This window comes from Herpailurus yagouaroundi, unplaced genomic scaffold (genome assembly GCF_014898765.1).
Source record: "Herpailurus yagouaroundi ecotype Mexico unplaced genomic scaffold, PumYag 28, whole genome shotgun sequence".
NCBI lineage: Eukaryota > Metazoa > Chordata > Mammalia > Carnivora > Felidae > Herpailurus > Herpailurus yagouaroundi.
Genome location: NW_024412376.1, coordinates 12,360,514 through 12,380,424, shown reverse-complemented (window position 1 = coordinate 12,380,424; position 19,911 = coordinate 12,360,514). Strand labels below are relative to the sequence as shown.

The window sequence follows — 19,911 nt, the reverse complement described above, 5'->3', positions numbered from 1 at the left end:
ATATATGGATTTTTAATAAGTTTGTTGTGCTTCAATCTATTATCAATGGTAATAATAATAATGGTAATATAATTCAATGTTCAAATTACCCCCATCTTTGGGAGCCTCTTCAAGTTAGCTCCCGAGTCCCTTTGGTATTACTCACTTATCTGTAATGGCCTTCTTGCTTTAAGAGGATCTCTAGTCTTATCATGTATATTTCCTGTGCCAAGTCTAGAATCAGACATTTCTCCAAGGAGTGCTAATGGCACTTATGACCACACTCTGTGCCCTAGGACTGCTAATGTCTACTAAGTTGATCACTGTTCATGGGTTGTTTGAGTTAAGCAGAGATGGAAAGTACACCCCCTCCTTTTTTCCAAGAGAAACTATAACAAATTCACATTCTTATTTATAATTCACATTCAAGATTTTGGGATTTCCCACCAAAGTATAGCTGGCTTCTTAGCAGATATTGGCAAGCTGATCCTAAAATTCATGTGGAAATACAAGGAATTCAGAATAGCTGAAACAATCTTAAAAAAGAAGGAAGTGGAAAATTTGTATTTCCAGATTTCAAAATTTACTACAATAAAACAGTAATCATGACAGGGTGATATACAGATCAGTGGAACAGAATAGAAAAGAAGAGATCCTTCACATTTTTAGTCAACTGATTTTTGACAAGGGTACCAAGACTAGTCAGTGGGAAAAGAATTGTTCTTTCAACAGTGTTGGGACAACTGGATATCGCATGCAAAAGAATGATGTTCAGTCCCTAACCTCACTCACATCAGATGTAAAAATTAACTCTAATGGATCAAAGACCTAAATTTAAGAGTTAAAAGTACAAAACGCTTAGAAGAAACATAGAAATAAATCTTGTGACTTTGATGTAGGCACAGCTTTCTTAGACAAGCCAATAAAGGTGCAAACAGCAGACGAGAAAATAAACTGGACTTTATGAAAGTCAAAAACTTGTGTACTCCAAGATCATCATCAAGAATGTGAAAAGACTACCCACAGAATGGGAGAAAATATTTGGAAACCATGTATAAGTGACTTGTATGTAGAATACATAAAGAAAACTTACAATTCAATATACAAAGACAAATAACCCAATTTAAAAAATTGACAAAGGGGGCGCCTGGGTGGCGCAGTCGGTTAAGCGTCCGACTTCAGCCAGGTCACGATCTCACGGTCTGTGAGTTCGAGCCCCGCGTCGGGCTCTGGGCTGATGGCTCAGAGCCTGGAGCCTGTTTCCGATTCTGTGTCTCCCTCTCTCTCTGCCCCTCCCCCGTTCATGCTCTGTCTCTCTCTGTCCCAAAAATAAATAAACTTTGAAAAAAAAAATTAAAAAAAAAATTGACAAAGGATCTGGATAGACATTTCTCTAAAGATGAAATACAAATAGCCAATGAAAAGATGCCCAACATTATTGGCCAGGGAAATGCAAATCAAAACCACAGTGAGAATCTACTTTGCACACACTAGGAGGGTAGTAACAGTAAGACAGATAATAAGTATTGGTGAGAAACTGGAACCATCATACAGTGCTGGGTGGAATGTAAAATGGTACATCTGCTTTGGAAAACAGTCTGGCAGTTTTTCAAAAGGCTGAACACAATTACTATATGACCCAGTAATTCCACTAGTACACAAATTTTGTTGACGGCAGCATTAGCAATGATAGCTGGAAAACAACTCCAATGTCTATCAACAGATGAATGAATAAATAAACTATGGCATATCTATACAATGGAATATTATTTGGCAACAAAAAGGAATGCAGTATGTCAAACCTACAACATGGATGGACCTTGAAGATATGCTAAGTGAAAGAAGTGAGTCACACATAGCCACATTTGTATTATTCCATTCATATGAAATGTCCAGAATAGGCAAAATCTACATTCAGAGAACGCAGATTAATGGTTATGTAGGGTTGGGGGAGAATGAGTGGAAAAGGAGTGACTGTTACTGGATACAAGGGCTTTTTAGGGGGTGAAGCGAATATTCTAAAACTGATTATGGTGATGGTTGCATGACTGTAAATACACTAAAAAGCACTGAATGGTATACTTTACTTAGGTGAACTGTATCTCAGTAAGACTTGTTAAAAGAATAAATTCGAGATAAATTTCTCTATGCACACACGTACACATTATAGTGTTTTACTTAATTATTTTGATTTTATGTTTCTATCTGTTTTACACCAAAAACTTTGATTCCTAGGAACATTAATTATGATTGTCTTATTTATATCTGTATCTATACAAATAAAAATAGCAACTGGGTAACAATATTAATATTATGAAATTAGTAAAAACAAGGTAAGATTTTTTTGTAGTTCTTCTTATCCTAAGCTGTATCCCACCAAGAAGCATAGTCAAAATACTGTGTTATAAAGTTATTTGATATAGGTTATGAATGTTTAAGTCAGTGAGGTTTGTTTCATTATATTTTAGGGGTCACTTTCCCCCCCATTTCAACTTAATTTTGTTTTATAAATACATAAAATATTTACATGGTTACAATGTCAAAACAGGGTATATTTAGAGAAGTTGAGCTTCTATTCTTGTTCCTTCTGTTTTTTCTTTCTCTTCTTCTATTGGTAGCCGTTTTATTTTATGGTGTATTCCTTCATTTTAAAACAAATTATAAGCAAATATATAAATACATAAATGATAGCCAACTATATACAACAGACAAAAAAATGTTTTTTTTAAACATTATATTCTGGAGATCACTGTATATAGAAAAGTATTTATTCCAGTAGTTACAAAAATGTAAAAAAGCCTTACGAAATATTTAATAGTGATAGTACAGAAGGACACAGTATGATTTTCATTCTCTAGGAAGGAAAATTCATTCCTTTTGTTGTGGCATAGCACTCTATTATTTGAGCCTGCACATCCAATGTGTGGGTGCACTATAATTTAATTACCCAAGTCCACCACCCATAGACACACTGGTTGTATTCAATATTTTGACATTATTGCAAACAGGGATGCTGTATTTATATTTTTGTCAGTTTACCTCTGGGATAATTTTCTAGAAATGGGAATGCTGAGTCAAAGGGCAAATCTGTGAATAACTGTCCCTAATAATGTCAAATTCCTGTCCACAGAAGTTGTTCCATTTTGCATTCCCCACAGGCAGTATGTGAGAGTGCCCATTTCCCTACAGCTCAATCAATATGAAAATGTTATGGAACTTTTGGATTTTTGCCAGTGTGATAGGATAAGAATAGTATCTCAGTGTAATTTTAATATGAATTTCTCTTAGTATGAGTTAAATTGAACATCTTTTTATATGTTCAAGAGCCATTTGCATTTGCTTTTCTGCTTGTATCTTTAGTTTTCTACAGAGCTGTTGGTCTCTCTCTTAAAAAAGCAGTTTATACATCAGGGATAATAATATGTGGCCAATATTTTTTCCAATTTTTCTTTTGTTTTTATTTTTTCTCCCCAAAGTTTTTTTCTTTTTCAAAAAAGTTTACTTATTTTGAGAGAGAGAGATAGCAGAAGTTGGGGAGGGGCAGAGAGAGAGGGGGAGAAAGAATCCCAAGCAGGCTCGCCACTGCTAATGCAGAGCCTGATGCAGAGCTTGAGCCCATGAAACCATGAGATTGTGACCTGGGCTGAAACCAAGAGTTGGACACTTAATCGGCTGAGCCACCTGGGAGCCCCCTCAAAGTTTATCTTTTACTTTATGTAATCAAATTTATCAATCCTTTCTCATATTTTAGATTTTGAGTCCTAGTTAGGAAAAACTTCACCATTTCCAGGATACCCATACTTTCTTCCATTATTTATATGGACTACCTTTTTTGATTCATCTGAAATTTGTCTTGTGTACGGTATGAAGAATGGAGTGACTTTCACTTCTAATATATTTGAGTAACCCTAGTACTTTGCTGGATTTACAGTCTGTGCATAAATATTTATCCACCTATTCAGTGTAGGAAAAAACATCACACATTGCTCTGAGGCTAGGGAATTTTATATTCCATGTTAGAAAATAAAAAGTTCCACTTTCACAAAATGAAATCATTCCATGATCTTCTGTACTAATGCTATTAAATACTTTGAAAGGCTTTTTGTGTTTCTACAACTACTGGAATAAACCACATACTTTCTTACTGGTTGTGCCAAGTAAGATAAAATTAAACCTAAGATAACCAATTCCTGGATACACTTATTAAAATTAAGGTTAAAAATGAAAATTAAGATTAAATGGGAGTCTTACATGGGGTAAGTGCTCAATGTCTTTTTAACTGAAATTTAATTAGTGTGATTCCATGGGTAGATTTTGTTGCTTTGGGAAAAAATAAAAAGAATCGCAAAGCTTATGAGGTTCAATTCTGAAAATGCATTAGGAATATCGCCTATCATTATTAATATTATCAATTTTATTATTTTTCCCATCCCTAATATTATCAACCTTAAAATTAATCTCTCCTCATACAAACATTATGTGATAAATGTATATTGGTATCTTTATGAGTAAATTAAATGGCTGAATCAGTAGCAAAATTAGAACTTACACCAACTAGAAACTAATACCAAAGCCTACTTTGTTACCAAGAGGAAAAGGTATAGTACCACAAATAATTTTTAAGTTTGGTATTATTTAAATTTATGTGTGTTATGTGTAAGTTCTGAGGAAATTTTTTAATAGAATAAAAATTTTTAGATGAAAAAAATAAAGCAGATTATAAACGTCAGGTCTCTGGGATGAAAATGTCTCACTCTTCTATTTTAACTGCTCAAGCATATAAGGATTTGTTATTCAATGAATGGCCTCTACGCTAATCTACAATAAACAGAGTGAGAAAAGTTATGATGATAACATCAATGAATAATCTATAGTCTCATTTTGGCTACTGGATCCAACATCCTCATTAAGCAAATCTTTTAATTTCAACCTAATCACAAGAACAAAAAACATGGCCTCAACTTCGGCATTTTAAATCTCCTTCTACTTCAGGTAGTGATGTCTAATGAGCTGGGAGATAATCAGGAAATAGGCAGGAAGAGAGATGACAGAAGTCCAGATGATATATTAAAAACCTTCATTTGTATATAAAAGTTACTGCTTAGAGTTTGTGAGCTGCACAAAGTTGCACAGTTGGTTAACGGCAAAGCCAAATCCGGGTTTCAGGTCTTTGACTCGCAGTCAAATGCTCTTTCCAGTTTGCTGTTTGACTGATCAGATTAGACAATTGGGGAAAAAAGGTGAAGCTGGCTCAATGTCAATATGTATTCTATGTCAACATTGTATTCTATGTAAACATATTCTATGTTTAACTTATAAGTTAAACCCAGTTTTAAACGTTCAATTCCATTCTTTTCCATTATTGAAATTATTGAGAAATCTCAATATGAAAATTCAATTGTTTTTACCTTTGCCTAATATATTCTTTTTTCTATATATGTATTCTTGGGAACTAAATAGTTTTTAAGTGGAAATTATTACCTTATTGAGTATAAAACTCTCCATCAAAACAGAATTCCATAAACACTACTTTTAGGTAGGAAACTAAAAGGGCAATTCTACTACAGGATCTACCCTAAATATACTGAACATTTAATAATCATATTTAATTAATCTATACCATTTTGGATAGAAAAACAGAAGCTAAGATCAAATTCCAATCTAAAACATACTGAGTATACTGACTATGGATAAGGTACTGGTGCTAGAGTCAGAAGATAAATTAACAAATCAAAGTAAAAAACAGTATTTTTAACTTTTAGGACTGAGCTCATTTAGGCCATACTCCTGATTGAAGGAAGTAAAATCTCAGTGGCCTTCTATATAATTATTCAATATTTCTGATGAAAATAAGACTTCAAAGAGCATTTCCAAAATAAAATATAAAGATCTAAACTCAGAAAAAGTCTTCTAAAGTTTCTTAAGTTACTGAGAACACTATTTAGTTATATTCATACATGTTAACTCCAGTTTTATGAATTATAAATGGTAAGATCTTATTTCAATAATATAATGTTTATAACACCCCAAAATATATTTTGAGATAGAACCTACATCCCAAATTACTCGTCTGAAATGGAAACTGTCCAAATCTATCTGAAGTTTCTCTCTTTCCTAAGTTTGGGACATTGATCACGGGAAAGGAGACACATACCTTTCCATGACAGCGAGGCACTCCTTTCTCCAGGTAAATCGACTCCCTCGTCGTAGTCGGAAGGTGCCAGATGTGGCAGAGACTGGGGGAGGTGTTTGTCTCCATTCTGGGTCCTCTATTGGAATGGGGGCTGGTCTCATACTTAGTGTAGCCCCTGAAACAAACAAGAGTTTTTAGCAAAATACCTTGCAATTTATTAAAACCAATGACAAATATAATCATGAAATCAACAATAAATTTTTGTCCTTCTATTGAAACTTGTGAGCCAAATACATTTGATATTTACATTAAAAAAAAAAAAATCCCCAGGGTCTCTCACAGTGCCCCATGCCAGTGCAAACTGTTGCCTTGAAACATTGCCTGGCTTCTGTGCCACAGGCTACCGGCACTGAAGCATGGAGAAATAAAAATTTTGCCCCAACAAAAATCCAAAGGGGAAAAAAACTCTCCTTAAAAAATTCATCATTAATTATTTTAAAATGTCAAATTTTTTTGGTCGCTTGTCATTCATGTCATTTTTTGAAACAAAGCCCAAAATCTCTCTCTTTAGGGGAATAGGGAAGTGTTGGTCTTTGAACTAGTGAGAACTTAATTTTCCTTAAAACAAATGTTTATTTATTTAAAGTTTATTTATTTATTTTGAGAGAAAGACTGTGAGTGTGAGTTGGGGAGGGGCAGAGAGAGAGGGAGAGAGAAGATAATCACAAGCAGGCTCTACACTAACAGTGCAGAGCCCAACGTGGGGCTCAAACCCACGAACCTAGAGATCATTACCTGAGCTGGTATCAAGAGTTGGATGCTCAACCAACTGAGCCACCCAGGCACCCATTTTAATCTTTTTGAACAATATACATTTCAAAACTTTTCATTACCACTCAAAGGACTTTTGTTATTGAGAAAATGGAGCCCTTAAAGAATGTATGCAGGTAGAAGATGAATTTAAAATAATCCTAATTACTGTAAACTCTTAAAGAAAAAAAGTTAAATATAGCACAAAGGCAGTAAGGTAGTTTTTGACATGATGTTAGTCTATTAGGCAACCAAATTAGATCTCCAAAGGTCTACCACCTCTTAAAGCTATACTATTTTCTGTTACCTCTTGAATGTAATAAAACCAATGGGGAAAAATGTAACTGGGATATTTTATTAATTTAGACTAGCCTTTTCTCAAATAATGAACTTCTGATAATGCGTGTATTCACCATTCGCCAACCCCCCCCCCCCTTCTTTTGGCTTGCTATAGACTTAGCTTGCTATAGAAGCTATGAATAAAACAAAACAAAACAAAAGAGCAATACTGTCTCTGAACTCTGTAGACTTATTTCAAAGAATTTAAATATAACTTGGTATGCATTCACAGAGCTCAGTCCCTGGATCTCCCATTGTTCCTTCATTCTTTTTTTTAAAAAAAATTTTTTTTTTTCAACGTTTATTTATTTTTGGGACAGAGAGAGACAGAGCATGAACGGGGGAGGGGCAGAGAGAGACGGAGACACAGAATCGGAAACAGGCTCCAGGCTCCGAGCCATCAGCCCAGAGCCCGACGCGGGGCTCGAACTCACGGACCGCGAGATCGTGACCTGGCTGAAGTCAGACGCTTAGCCGACTGCGCCACCCAGGCGCCCCCCTTCATTCTTTATACTGTTAAATTCATCTTCCCAAAGCATAATTATGATCACAGCACTCCAGTGACCAAAAGCCTTCAAAAAGTTCCCTCTGCCTATGGAATAAAATACAAACTCTTAATCTAGCCCTAGAAAGGTTATAAATTATTAGAATTATGTGGAATAATATACATATTAATAAATATATATTTATTTCTTCATAAAAAGAATACTTTATTTTTATTTTATTTATTATTTTTTTTTTTGAGAGAGAGAGAAAGAGACACCATGCATGTGCACATACGCTGGGGAGGGGCAGAGGGAGAGAGGGAGAGGGAGAGGGAGAGGGAGAGAGGGAGAGAGAGAGAGAGAGAGAGAATATCTTAAGCAGGCTCCATGTTCAGCACTGAGCCGGATGCAGGGATTGATCCCATAACCTGACCTGAGCTGAAATCAAGAGTTGGACGCACAACTAAGTCACCCAGGTGCACCCATACTTTGTATATTGTACCTTGTAATTAATATCTTGGGAAGTGTTTCTACTTCACTACATATAGATCTTTATGTAGATTCACCTTAATAGCTATATATTTATACGCATTCTCTTATACAGAGGCTCAATATTTTAACCAATCTTGATTTTCCTCTCCAAACCTGCTGTCTTACAGTCCTTCCCATCTGAGTAAATAGCATCCCTATTCTTCAAATTACTCAGTGCAAAATTCTCAGATTCATCTTTGACTTCTCTATTTCTCTGACATACCACATATCCAGCCCATAGCAAACCCTGTCAATTTTATCTTCAAAGTATATCCAGGCTCAGATCAATTTGTATTACCTCCACTAGCTTTAGAACAAGCCAGCATCATCTCTCCAAAGCCTAATTTCCTGGAATAGTTCCAAAGATGGCCTTTCACAGTAAGTCACACCTCTTGGTAATCATGCTCTTGAATGTAAGTTTGTCCTGTGACATGTTTTGACAACAGAAAACAGAAACAGTTCAAGGCTAGGTAATAAGAAGCCTTGCGGCTTCTTACTAGATCTTCTGCAATGCTGGTTCTGGGAAAAGCCAGTTGCCATATAAGAAGTATGACTAACCTGACCCTATGATACTGTAAGGAAGCCCAAGTTAGCTACATGGAGTGAAAGATGCCTGGTCAGGGGTGCTTGGGTGGCTCATTTGGTTAAGTGTCCGACTTCAGCTCAGGTCTTTATCCTCACGGCCCATGAGTTCTAGCCCCACATTGGGCTCTGTGCTGACAGCTCAGAGCCTGGAGCCTGCTTCCGATTCTTTGTCTCCCTGTCTCTCTGCCCGCCCCCCACCAAAACTGGCTCTCTCTCAAGAATACAAATGAGAAAAAAAAAAAAATAAAACAAACAAAAAAGATGCCTGGCCAGCTCCCAGGTGCCACAATTGAGGAAAAAAAGCCATTCTGGACATTCTAGCTACATCAGATACCATGTAGAGAACAGTATAACCCAGCAGACAGAGAGGAATAAAACCTTAGGCATATAGTACCAATATAGCCATGTGGCAGTCAGCCTCCAAGATGGTTCCAAAGGATCCCTGCCTCCTGGTATTCACCCTGTTGTGTAGTTCCTTCTCATATTATACCAGGATTAGTCTGTGTGACCAATAACATGTGGTAGAAGTGATGATACATTGCTTCTGATATCAGGTTATAGAATATATATACCATGGTATCTGTCTTAGGTGCTCTTCCTCTTAGATGAATGACTTGCTTGGGGGAAAAATAGTTGCCAGGTTGTAAGGACACTTGGGGAGCCAGAGGCGATGCCCCATGTGGCGAGGACTTGGAAATCCCTGGGCAATAAGGAGGAAGGAACTGGGGCCTGCCAACCCTCACAAGAGTGGCCTTAGAAGTAGACTGTCCAGTCAGTTGACGGCTCAACTACAACCTCATGAGAACTCTGAGCAGAACCACCTTAGCTAAGCCACTCCTGGATTTCTGACCCAGAGAAATTGTGAGATAATAAATGTTTGCTGTTTTTGGCTGCTAAGTTGTAGGGTAATCTGTTGCACAATAATACAAAATAAATGTAAGACATTGCAACCATCTCCAGTTGTTTATTTCCCCACATTCCCCAACGTACTCAGGATTAGGAGTATTACTAACTATTCACATTTACAAATTTGGCAGGCAAAAAAAAATTCCTTTAATACTGAGATTTTACTATTAATGAGTATATTTTCTTGTTTACCAAAATTCACATAACTTTTCTTGTGAATTTATGTCTTTTGCCTTTTCTTTTGAGTTATTCACCTTACTGGTGTGTTAAAACAACACCAATTGCTAGTTACACAGATTGCAACTTTTTTTCCAGTTTGTTATTCACTGTTTATCTTTATTTATGGTGTGCTTTCTGATCTTAAATTTAATGAAGTCAAATTTGTCAACCTCTTCTTTTATGGCCAATATGTTTTGTTATCATTCAGAATATTTTTACAGACCTATTGTTTGAACCCTCAATAGATATGATTTCCTATTGTGTGTGAAGTAAATATTTACCTTCTTCCTCAAATGGACAAATGTATCATCACACAATGCTTTAGAGATTCATGGCTTAAATGTAGGCAGACTATGGCTTGCTGCCATAGTTTAAATAAAGTTTTACTGGAACACAGCCATACTCATTCATTTACATGTTAAATTTACATCAAAGTTTTACATTTACATTACATTTGCATCAAAGTTAACAAAGTTTAGGCAAAGGAAAAAATATGGGGTTGGAGTGTTTCAAAGTCTTTGCATTTTCTAAATGCAAGCAGGGATTACAGAATAACAAGGGCTCTAGAATCTACCTAAGTTACATTATATAAATTTTGTTCAACAGCCATGATAGAAGGTTCAAAACAGAGCCAAGCAGCTATCAAGGCTGATCAAGATGAGGTAAAAACAGACTGGCTAAGGCAGTAGTAGGTCCTTTCATCCAAAGCCTGGCTTCTGGTAAAGGATAAAGTTTCAGGGCTTCAGTGGATGAAGGATGAGGAATAGGTCAATAAATTATAATTAGCAGTCCACATTAAAACTATAGCATGCTTTCTTAGTTGAGTGATAAATGGGTATAAATAAAACAAAGAATACAAAGATGAGGTTGAAGAAAAGAAACTAACTGATAATAATGGCTCTTTCTTGGTATTGGGGTTTATTGGTCATGTAACTATGCTTCTTTATAATATTCTGTATTGTCCAATTTTTCTATAAAAAGGAAACTTAGGTGAAATAAAATTGGTCACAAAGGAAAAAGAAAGGGAGAGAGAATGAAGGAGGGAAAAAAAGAAGAGATGAAATTAAGTAGTGACCTGGTTACTTTAAAATAAATCAAGGCAATTTATAATTTATGCACAAGGTGGAAACTCTGGAAACTCTGTAATTTCAAACTTGTAAATATACTGAATTTGAAACATTACTTTTGATGTTTTTTTTTCTTGTTCCTTTTTCTTTTTCAATATAGCAGTATTTAAAAATAGCACAAGCAGCATTCTGGAAATACTCCAATAAACACAGATTTATTCTAGAAACCTTAGTTAATCTTGCTTTAGTCAACATGGATGGAGAGCAATGAATAATCCAAGAATGGGTTCAAAATTCTGGACTCTGACAGAAAAATACAAAGATACTAAGAATGCAGGAACAATGTATGTAAGACTCTAAACCCCTCTGAATATAGGAGTTCTAGATTAGCTAAAGAACCCACTTTTTTTCCCTATGGGAAATGTGTACCTATTTTCTTTATAGAAACATTTTTTTCTATCTTGTATCTGGGCTCTCATTAAGAACAAAATTTTGCACATTTATCTAGCAAATCTAAACCCAAGAGGAAAAGGAAAAATACCTTTTCCTAATTTGCTAAGATCATTAGATTTTGATAAATGTTTTCTTTGTATATATGATAATTTTCTTGCTTATCAGGTTTACTTTTGGGTGAGCTTTTGCCAATCAACTAACAAAAGTATGACTACAACATACTATCCCATTCAGAGAAACTAGCTTCTTCAAAAGCAATTTCTCATTGTCCCCTATGTCACACACGTGATTTCCCCGATGCTCTTGACACTGCAGTAGTGAAGAGAGAAGGCATTATTTCTGCTCTCCAAATTTATTTTACTTCATGTGCTCCCTGCATGAGCCTCCTGGCAAATTTTATTTGTTTAATTTAGAAATAGGCAGAGCAGTACCACGAGCCAAGAGGAACTCAGTAAACCCTGTCTGCTATAGCAATGTTTAAATTAGACAAGGGAAAAGACTGCTGAGCTTAATTTGATTAAATAAAGAGGGGTTTGATGTCAACCACGGTGAATTTAGTACACACTTCTTTAAAAAAATAGGTATTTTCTTGTAAATGTTTTCATAAGAAACAAGATAAAATGTATTTGATCAGTTTCCATCAGTCCATTTTATTCATACTCCTTGGCAGGCTTTGGGATATGCTGGGAAATTCTAATGATGCGTCTGTTATCAGAGAACTACACTGTATCTATATCAACTGGATTATCAGTAAAAACAACCTAAATATCTACTCTATTCTTTTTCTTGCTGAGTCTACTTAAAAAGAGACTAAAAAACAAACAAACAAACAAAATCTTGTATCCAAATGGATCCAGAATGAAAAGGTTGAAAAAAAAAAGAACTTCAGTCAAGGTAATATAGAGAGAAATGATCTGAGCCCAAGAATAGAGGGACAGAATGTACAAACATTTTTTAAATTTATTTTCTAAATACTTATATTTAGAAAAAAAGCACTTTTCATCTTAATGATTTTTCTTAATTTTGCATTCCCCCCCCCCCCCAGAATATATGCAATGGGATGGTACCATTTCCATTTATTCTGATTAGCAAGTAAAAAATTATGATATAAAAGAACTTATCAATAAACAGGTCTGGACTATGTGAACCTAGGTTCTGTAGTTTTTATATCTTGAAAGCTGTTAACAAGGCAGGTTAATTTCTTTTTTTGCCTCTCTCTCTCCTTCCCTCCCTTCCTTCTTTCCCTTTCTTCCTCCTTCTCTCTTTTCCATGAAACTTTGTATGTACTTTTTGAATATATAGTACAAGTACAAAATTGATAAAGATAACAAAAGGTTATACAGTTAATAGTATTCCTGCTACCTTGTACTCCCAGTCTCTCTGAGCCTCCACAGAACTTTTCTTAGGTCCGAATACAGCCTGCTAGAGATGTTCTATGTTTACATAAGCATATACATGTGTGTATGTATTCCCTCTATATAAATGGCAGTATACTCTAATGTTTTCACCTTACTTTATTCACTTATGAATTTGATATTTCTACATATAAGTTTAACTCATACAAAGCCCTCTTTAAAAATTAGCTATTTAGTCTCCATACTATTCCATTTTATAGATATACTATAATTCATTTAACTGGTTCTTGATTGAGAGGCATTTAGGTAGATTCCAATCACCCCTGCAATGACCTGCAAAGAAAATTCTCATGTACTACAAGCAACTAATGACTGGACAGTGCATAAGCTATTTTTAGGTGTTAACATAATTTTAGTTCATCTTATCTAAACAGAATAGTAGTTTCAAAGGTCCATGAAGAAAAAACAATACTAATTCTTCAGCTACAATCAAAGGTTATTTTAAAGTCAACAAAGATGCATTTATACCTAGAAAGAATTCTATACCATATTAGCTCTTATATTAAAGGTGAAAATGCAATGAAAAACTTCTAAAAATTAACTTTCAATCACTAACATCCAATTACTGTTAATGCTATGAAAACTACCAGTTGACAATTATAAACTTATCCTCCTCTCTTCAGCTAACTTTAAATTTTGTCCTACAGAAAACCAGACTAGAAAGAACTTGGAACCTATATGGATTTGGTTTTCAAATAAAAATAGGAAGTCCTTTAAAAAGGGGACAATCAGCAATACAACTTCATTGAAAACCAAATGTACATAATTAGAGAAATTTAGTTTTTTATTATTTACTTTTAAGTAAACTGTACATCCAACATGGGGCTCAAACTTACAACCCCAAGATCAAGAGTCACATGCTCTACCAAATGAGTCAGCCAGGTGCCCCTAGGGGAACTTATTTTTAAAAGGAGGTACTAGCTCCTTAAAGAAACCAATTCCTTATCAACAGCTGGATGAATGCTATTAGTGTTTTCCCATTTTCCTGTTTTAGTGCCCTAGTTCCACCTTCCTCCAATTTCCTGATAATGGTTTAGTGGAACTCTGATCCCAAGACAAACTGAAATAAAAAATAAGATAAAAAACAAAACTTTTTTTTTTGTTTTTAGTGATTATTTATTTTTGAGAGAGAGAGAGAGAGAGAGAGAGAGAGAAACAAAGCATGAGCAAGGGAGGGGTAGAGACAGAGAGGGAGCCACAGAATCCAAAGCAGGCTCCAGGCTCTGAGCTGTCAGTACAGAGCCCAACGTGGGGCTTGAACCCATGACCTGAGCTGAAGTCAGATGCTTAAATGACTGAGCCACCAAGGTGTCCCTCTTTTTTTTTAAGTTAAGAAAATTTACTTTTACAAACCCTTGTGTAGAGGGCTTTCAATAGAACACAGCTAGGGAGCTGCTTTGCTATGTAGGAAACCTGGACCCAGAAGCAGGTCACCTACGAATGGTTTAGCACCAGGTTCCCCACCAAAGTGCACTGCGTGAGGGGTGAGGGGTGGTCCCCTCTCCAGCCGACCCGTTTCCTGACCTAGGGGCTCTCTGTACCCCACCGGTCCTGACTCCAGGCTGTATTGCTCCATCTGGGCGGGATTCTGACATAGACACATTTAATCATAATCCCACAGATGGCAGCTTTGTCCCATTGGCTCCTCAGCCAAGCACTCAACAATTTTTAATAAAACAGCTTCAGAAGAACACTATATCACCCCAGTGCTAAAAACTGGACTCCAATAGTAGTATTCCACAGTCAGCAGTGCTATCAGATCAGCTACAACAACAAGGCTACGGTGGCCTGAGAGCTGTACCTTAGTCCCCTTCCCCTTTCTGGTGAATTTATTTTCCTGGCATCCTAGCCTCCTCCTGGAATTAGAGCTCAGCCTTGAAATCCCAGTGTGAGATGGGAATGTAGCCTCACCAACTGTGATGATATGTCAAGGCACTGTTCTAAGTGCCAATGCAAGAGACAAAAATCCCTTTTCTTATAGAGGATGAATGCCTGACACAGTTGACTGGTATTTGTCCTTCAAATTCTTCACTATTCTGCCCTATACATTTTGGAATATCTTGACAATCTCTCTGGTGTTCCCTCCTGGCAGACAATTGCTGAGATGTGCCAGGTTTATGAACCCCCTAGGTATAGCTCCTTATTTACCTACCTGAACCTTTGTTATCAGCCTAAACTGCTCTATTAAGCAGACCAAGTGCCAAGTTTTTGTCATTCACCATCTGATTTGCTTTGTTGTATGTGAGTCATGGATGAAGTGATGTCTTTGGGAAGACTGCTTAGAGTTGAGTTTTAAGTGTTGCTTCAAGTATGATTTTATCTTAAGACTGTCTAATAGGGTAGCCACTAGCCACATGTGGCTATTGAGCACCTAAAAGTGGCTGGTTGAAAATGGCGTGTGCTTCAAGTGTAAAATACACTTGAATTTCAAAGAATCAGTATAAAGAGAAAGAAAAAGAGAAAGATACTTTTGAAAGAAAAAGAGAAAGATACTTTGAAAAGTATCGAATTAAACTTGAAGTGTCAATATATCTTTGCTAAATAAAATAGATTATTAAAATTAATTTTAGCTATTTCTTACTTTTTAAAATGTGGCTACTAGATAATTTTAAATTACATGTCATTTGCATTGTATTTCTATTGAATTGTGCCCCTTTAGAACATTTAGCTAATGGCAGCAACAATAGAGTCATTAGTTTGAGAGATCTGCTTGCCTATCTACCTATCATAAGAATACCTAAAAATGAAAGTTCTTTGCAGAAAAACTGCCAGCTAATAAATGTTGAAGGAATACTAAATAAATAAGATCAACACCATTTTGCAATCCCCAACAGAATAACTCATTAAGTAAGCATCATCAATGGACGCTAAAACCATTAACAAAAGTTTGCTGTTCATCCAGTGACAAAATGACACCCTACAGATTATTTACAAATTGCAAAGACAAGATCCAGTGGTTCTTACTTTAACAAATGATCAAACTTAGCATATGAACAGTGCTACAACCTGACATTACATAAACCTTGATACATGAGGTAAACGTTACTCACAAAGCATTTTGCCCCAATGTTTGTGAACATTTTCAAACATACAGAAACAAAGAAGAAATTTTATGATGAAAATCTATACTCATGTCATATAACATTGTACTCATTTACTTTATCACATTATCTACCTCCTTATCTACTTTATTTTGATGCATTTCAAAGTATATTGTAGACATTACTACATGCCCTCTCTAAATAATCTATGAAGTATTCTTGCCAAAAATGTTTAATTTGAATCTAATCAAGCCTCTAATCCTAACTTGTAGTTTACAGGAAATACAGGCACTAGAGAGGAATAATTTAATTGACCCTAAGAGGAAAGAGAAAAATGCAGAATATGGGACATTCTGTAAGGTTAGAGAGTTTAAAAAGTTTATGTTATGAAAAAAAAAAAGTTTGAGTGACCAGACTTAAGAGTCTAAAGAGATATGACAAATTCCAATTTGTCAACCTAAATCAGATACTATTTGATTAAAAAAAAAGACATTCTTGCAACTAGAGAAATAGGAATATAAACTAGATGTTTGTATCTATTATATAACCATAGGGGCTGTGGTTATTCAGGCGATTATTCTTTTATTCAGGAGAGGAATGCTGAAGAGAAAGACAGGTGTATACATGCATATACATAAATAGATTTTTAAATTCATTCATTTATTTTACAGGGATAAAGCAAATACAGCAAAATGTTAACAATTATTGTATCTAAAAAGAGGGTAAACAGGTGTTCACGGTGTTGGTCTTTCAACTTTTCTGTACATCTGAAACATTTCAAAATAGAAACTGGGGGAGGGTAGATAAAAAAAAAAATCCATTGCAGAGATGTTGATATGGTCTGTCTATTTTATCCTGCCTGGGCCTTTCAGATCAGGAATGTGATCTTTAAAAAAACAAAAACAAAAAACTTACCAGTCAAATACACATAAATATGTTTTGCAACAGTATTTCTACCTCAGAGTCAATACTATTATTAGCTAAGTCTTCAATATGCAATATTCCAACTGATGATTTAACCTATAATAAGCAATGGCTTTAATGCTGTGCTATTACAGAATACAGCTCAATCACAAGGCTAACCTTGAGATCAGGCTCGCTGCCACCAGTCTGTGTAGTGTGTAGATTGATACAGGCTGTCATACAACATCAGACTCTATATACCATTTGTCAAGGGTACCCTACAACAGATCTTGCCTACTCCTGGCAACTTCAGACATTAAGGTTCTCGCGATCTTTTTTCCTTCAGATTTCATTCTACTTTCCAACCTATTACTGCTGCCAAAGTCATCAGGGCAGTTTCAATCTAAAGTCCAAAGACATGCTCATCATCTAGGTAATTAGAAATAGAAGATCATTAGCAGAGATCACTGGATACAGTATAGAATAAACTAAATAAAAGTATGAAATTAACATTATTAACTAAAGTAACATTTAGAAAAAAAATAGATATGGAATCTTATGTGTGAACCTATAGTTGAAAAAAGAAATCAGCCACTGCTGCTTTCAAACTATGGTTAGAAAAAGCATATAACCTGGAAACAAAGAGGTGCCTTGGAGGAAGGAGTGAAAAGGACTAGTATTAGACACTAAACTAAAAACTGATATAATCAGGGCTTAGGTTTTACAGTTTAGAAGGAAAAAGGAACAACAGGAAAGTATGAAACTACCTTAGTGAAGACAAGTCAGCATACAAATTTAAAAAAGTAATTAATTATAGTCTTGTTTCAGATGCAATAAAATAAGGAAATGATATTTACCAGGGTTTGTCTTCTCAAGTTGATACCATCGGTAAAATGCTCTTTTCTTCTGTTCGCTCAGGTCTGATCCCTGCTGCAACAGCCAATGAGAGATCCGGCTCTGACTGATCCCTGTGTAGAAAGAGAAACAGCTGTTGCGGGTACTGAAATTACAGGGAAGCTGAGGGCTATGTCGGTCCTAGGTTAGTGGGTGCTTTATTCTCTGTGTTACTCTATAAGGAAGCAACTCGAGCAAACTCTCTCCTGATAAGACTTCTTTGTAAAGGCTGACTGCCCGCCCTGGCTAGAATATACTCAGCAATGATCTACTAGAGGTGAAAGCATTTTATTAACTGAGACTTGAAAGTGGTCTCTAAAATTAATCTATAAGCTAGGTTCATGTGAGATAAATGAAGAGATTCCTAATTAATAGTTATATGTCAGAAATCTATTAGATTTGTGCTCCTTCTATCACCACCTATACCCCAATCCTGGTTGAGAATATTAGAACTTTTACCTGATACTGAGAAGAAAAACAAAAAATGAAGCCAGCAAGTTTTGCTATTCATTATAAATACTGATGAAAAAGATTTAGGGACTGAGAAAGGAGAGGTCATGAAAACCTTTTCAATAAGGTTTCTGGCTTATTTGTTAATTTACGTAGGTGTTTTCAGACGTGTTACTATTAGTACAGGTAATGAAGAATTGAAAGAATTTTAGAATTAAGCTGCAGGATGACCTCTTAAGAAATCTCAAGAGGTAAAGACATTCTTCTAAGACACAGACTTATAACAGTAAAAAAAGTGAATAGAATATAAAGCAGTAGTTTTCAACTACCTCCAAAAAGTTCCTGACAGCAATTAATTAGAAATGTGAAAAACGTCCACATCTGAAAGTAAAAACACATGTCTAAAACTTACTAGTATGAGAATCATGCTTCTTCTGGTCATTGTAGCTATTCCAAAATGAATAATTCAATATACAACTGGCAAAAGCAAAGAATAATAGGAAAGATAAAACTCTCTTATACACTCATAAGGCATCTTCCAGAAGACCCTTCAGTTCTCACAAAGGGTTAACAGTATCTAAATTCTCCCAAGGAATTACTTATGGTAACTGGATAGTACCGAATGCCACCTGTGCCAACACCTGTTTAAAACCATAATGCACAATAGGAAGGGTGCTATCATGGAAGTAATCACACCTCCTAACATGAGAAGAAGCTGGAGGTCTGGTGATCACATTTAACTCATTAAAAGCAAGCCCCTGGAGTTTCATACTTTAAAAACCAATGTTAATAGAATATTTCAGGAAATATTTCAGGGAAAGGAGATTTGTTAAAAGAAAGGTTGGGGTTCGAAGAAAATTTCTCTGATTGGAAATACCCTTCACTTTCAAGGGTGAAAGTCAAATAGGTTCTAAAACCTAAGTGATTACATTATCAAGTAATTCACAGTAGTTTTCCAGTGGACTGAAGATGTATGTGATGCAGGTGTTGGCAGCTAGCACTGTATGCTTGTTCTAAGAGAATGCAAATTATTCTGGATAATTAAATTGGCTGTGTTTAGCAATGCTTTCACCAAAAGTCTAGTTTCAGATATTATACTACCTTTTACACTACTTTTAAACAAGATGAAAAAAACAACCATTTCCCACTATGAAATCAAAATTGGTTTTCAGGTCATAAAACGAAAATATTTAATACGGATTCTTCATATTGGCACCATACTACTCGAAACCAGAGGTAATTTGAGAAAAATCTGTTGAGAAAATTAAAAAAAGAATATACAGAGATTCTGAAACTTTCAGTATTAAATCTGCACACAGATCACAGAGCCAGTAGATATTGGAACTGTCCAGGTTCTGGTGGTGCTGTAGTGGAGGAAGAGGGAAAAAGCCCATCAAAGGAGATTAAATTATGATCTAGTCACATAATAATTTATTGGGCAGACTTTTTTTTTTAATGTTTATTTATTTTTGAGAGAGAAAAAAAGAGAGAGACAGAGCATGAGTCAGGAAGGGGCAGAGAGAGCCAGAGACACAGAATCCAAAGCAGTCTCCAGGCTTGGAGCTGTGAGCACAGAGCCCGCCATGGGGCTCAAACTCACGAACTGCAAGATCATGACCTGAGCTGAAGTTGGTGCTCAACTGACTGAGTCACCCAGGTGCCCCTGGGCAGACTTTTAAAAATATTCAAAAACAGCCATCA

The 19,911-nt window shown here is 35.6% G+C and overlaps 1 protein-coding gene across 15 annotated transcripts in view; it reads right to left on the bottom strand.

The window, feature by feature from the left end:
- Window positions 1-19,911, bottom strand: part of HMBOX1 (homeobox containing 1) — a 195,041-nt gene that overhangs the window by 46,118 nt on the left and 129,012 nt on the right. For all 15 annotated transcript variants that reach the window (XM_040468090.1, XM_040468172.1, XM_040468042.1 and 12 more), the window contains 2 exons: window positions 17,724-17,834; window positions 6,134-6,287 (listed from right to left, as the gene is read on the bottom strand). In XM_040468090.1, the coding sequence (XP_040324024.1) occupies window positions 6,134-6,287; window positions 17,724-17,834 (265 nt within the window). The remainder of the gene's footprint in view (window positions 1-6,133; window positions 6,288-17,723; window positions 17,835-19,911) is intronic.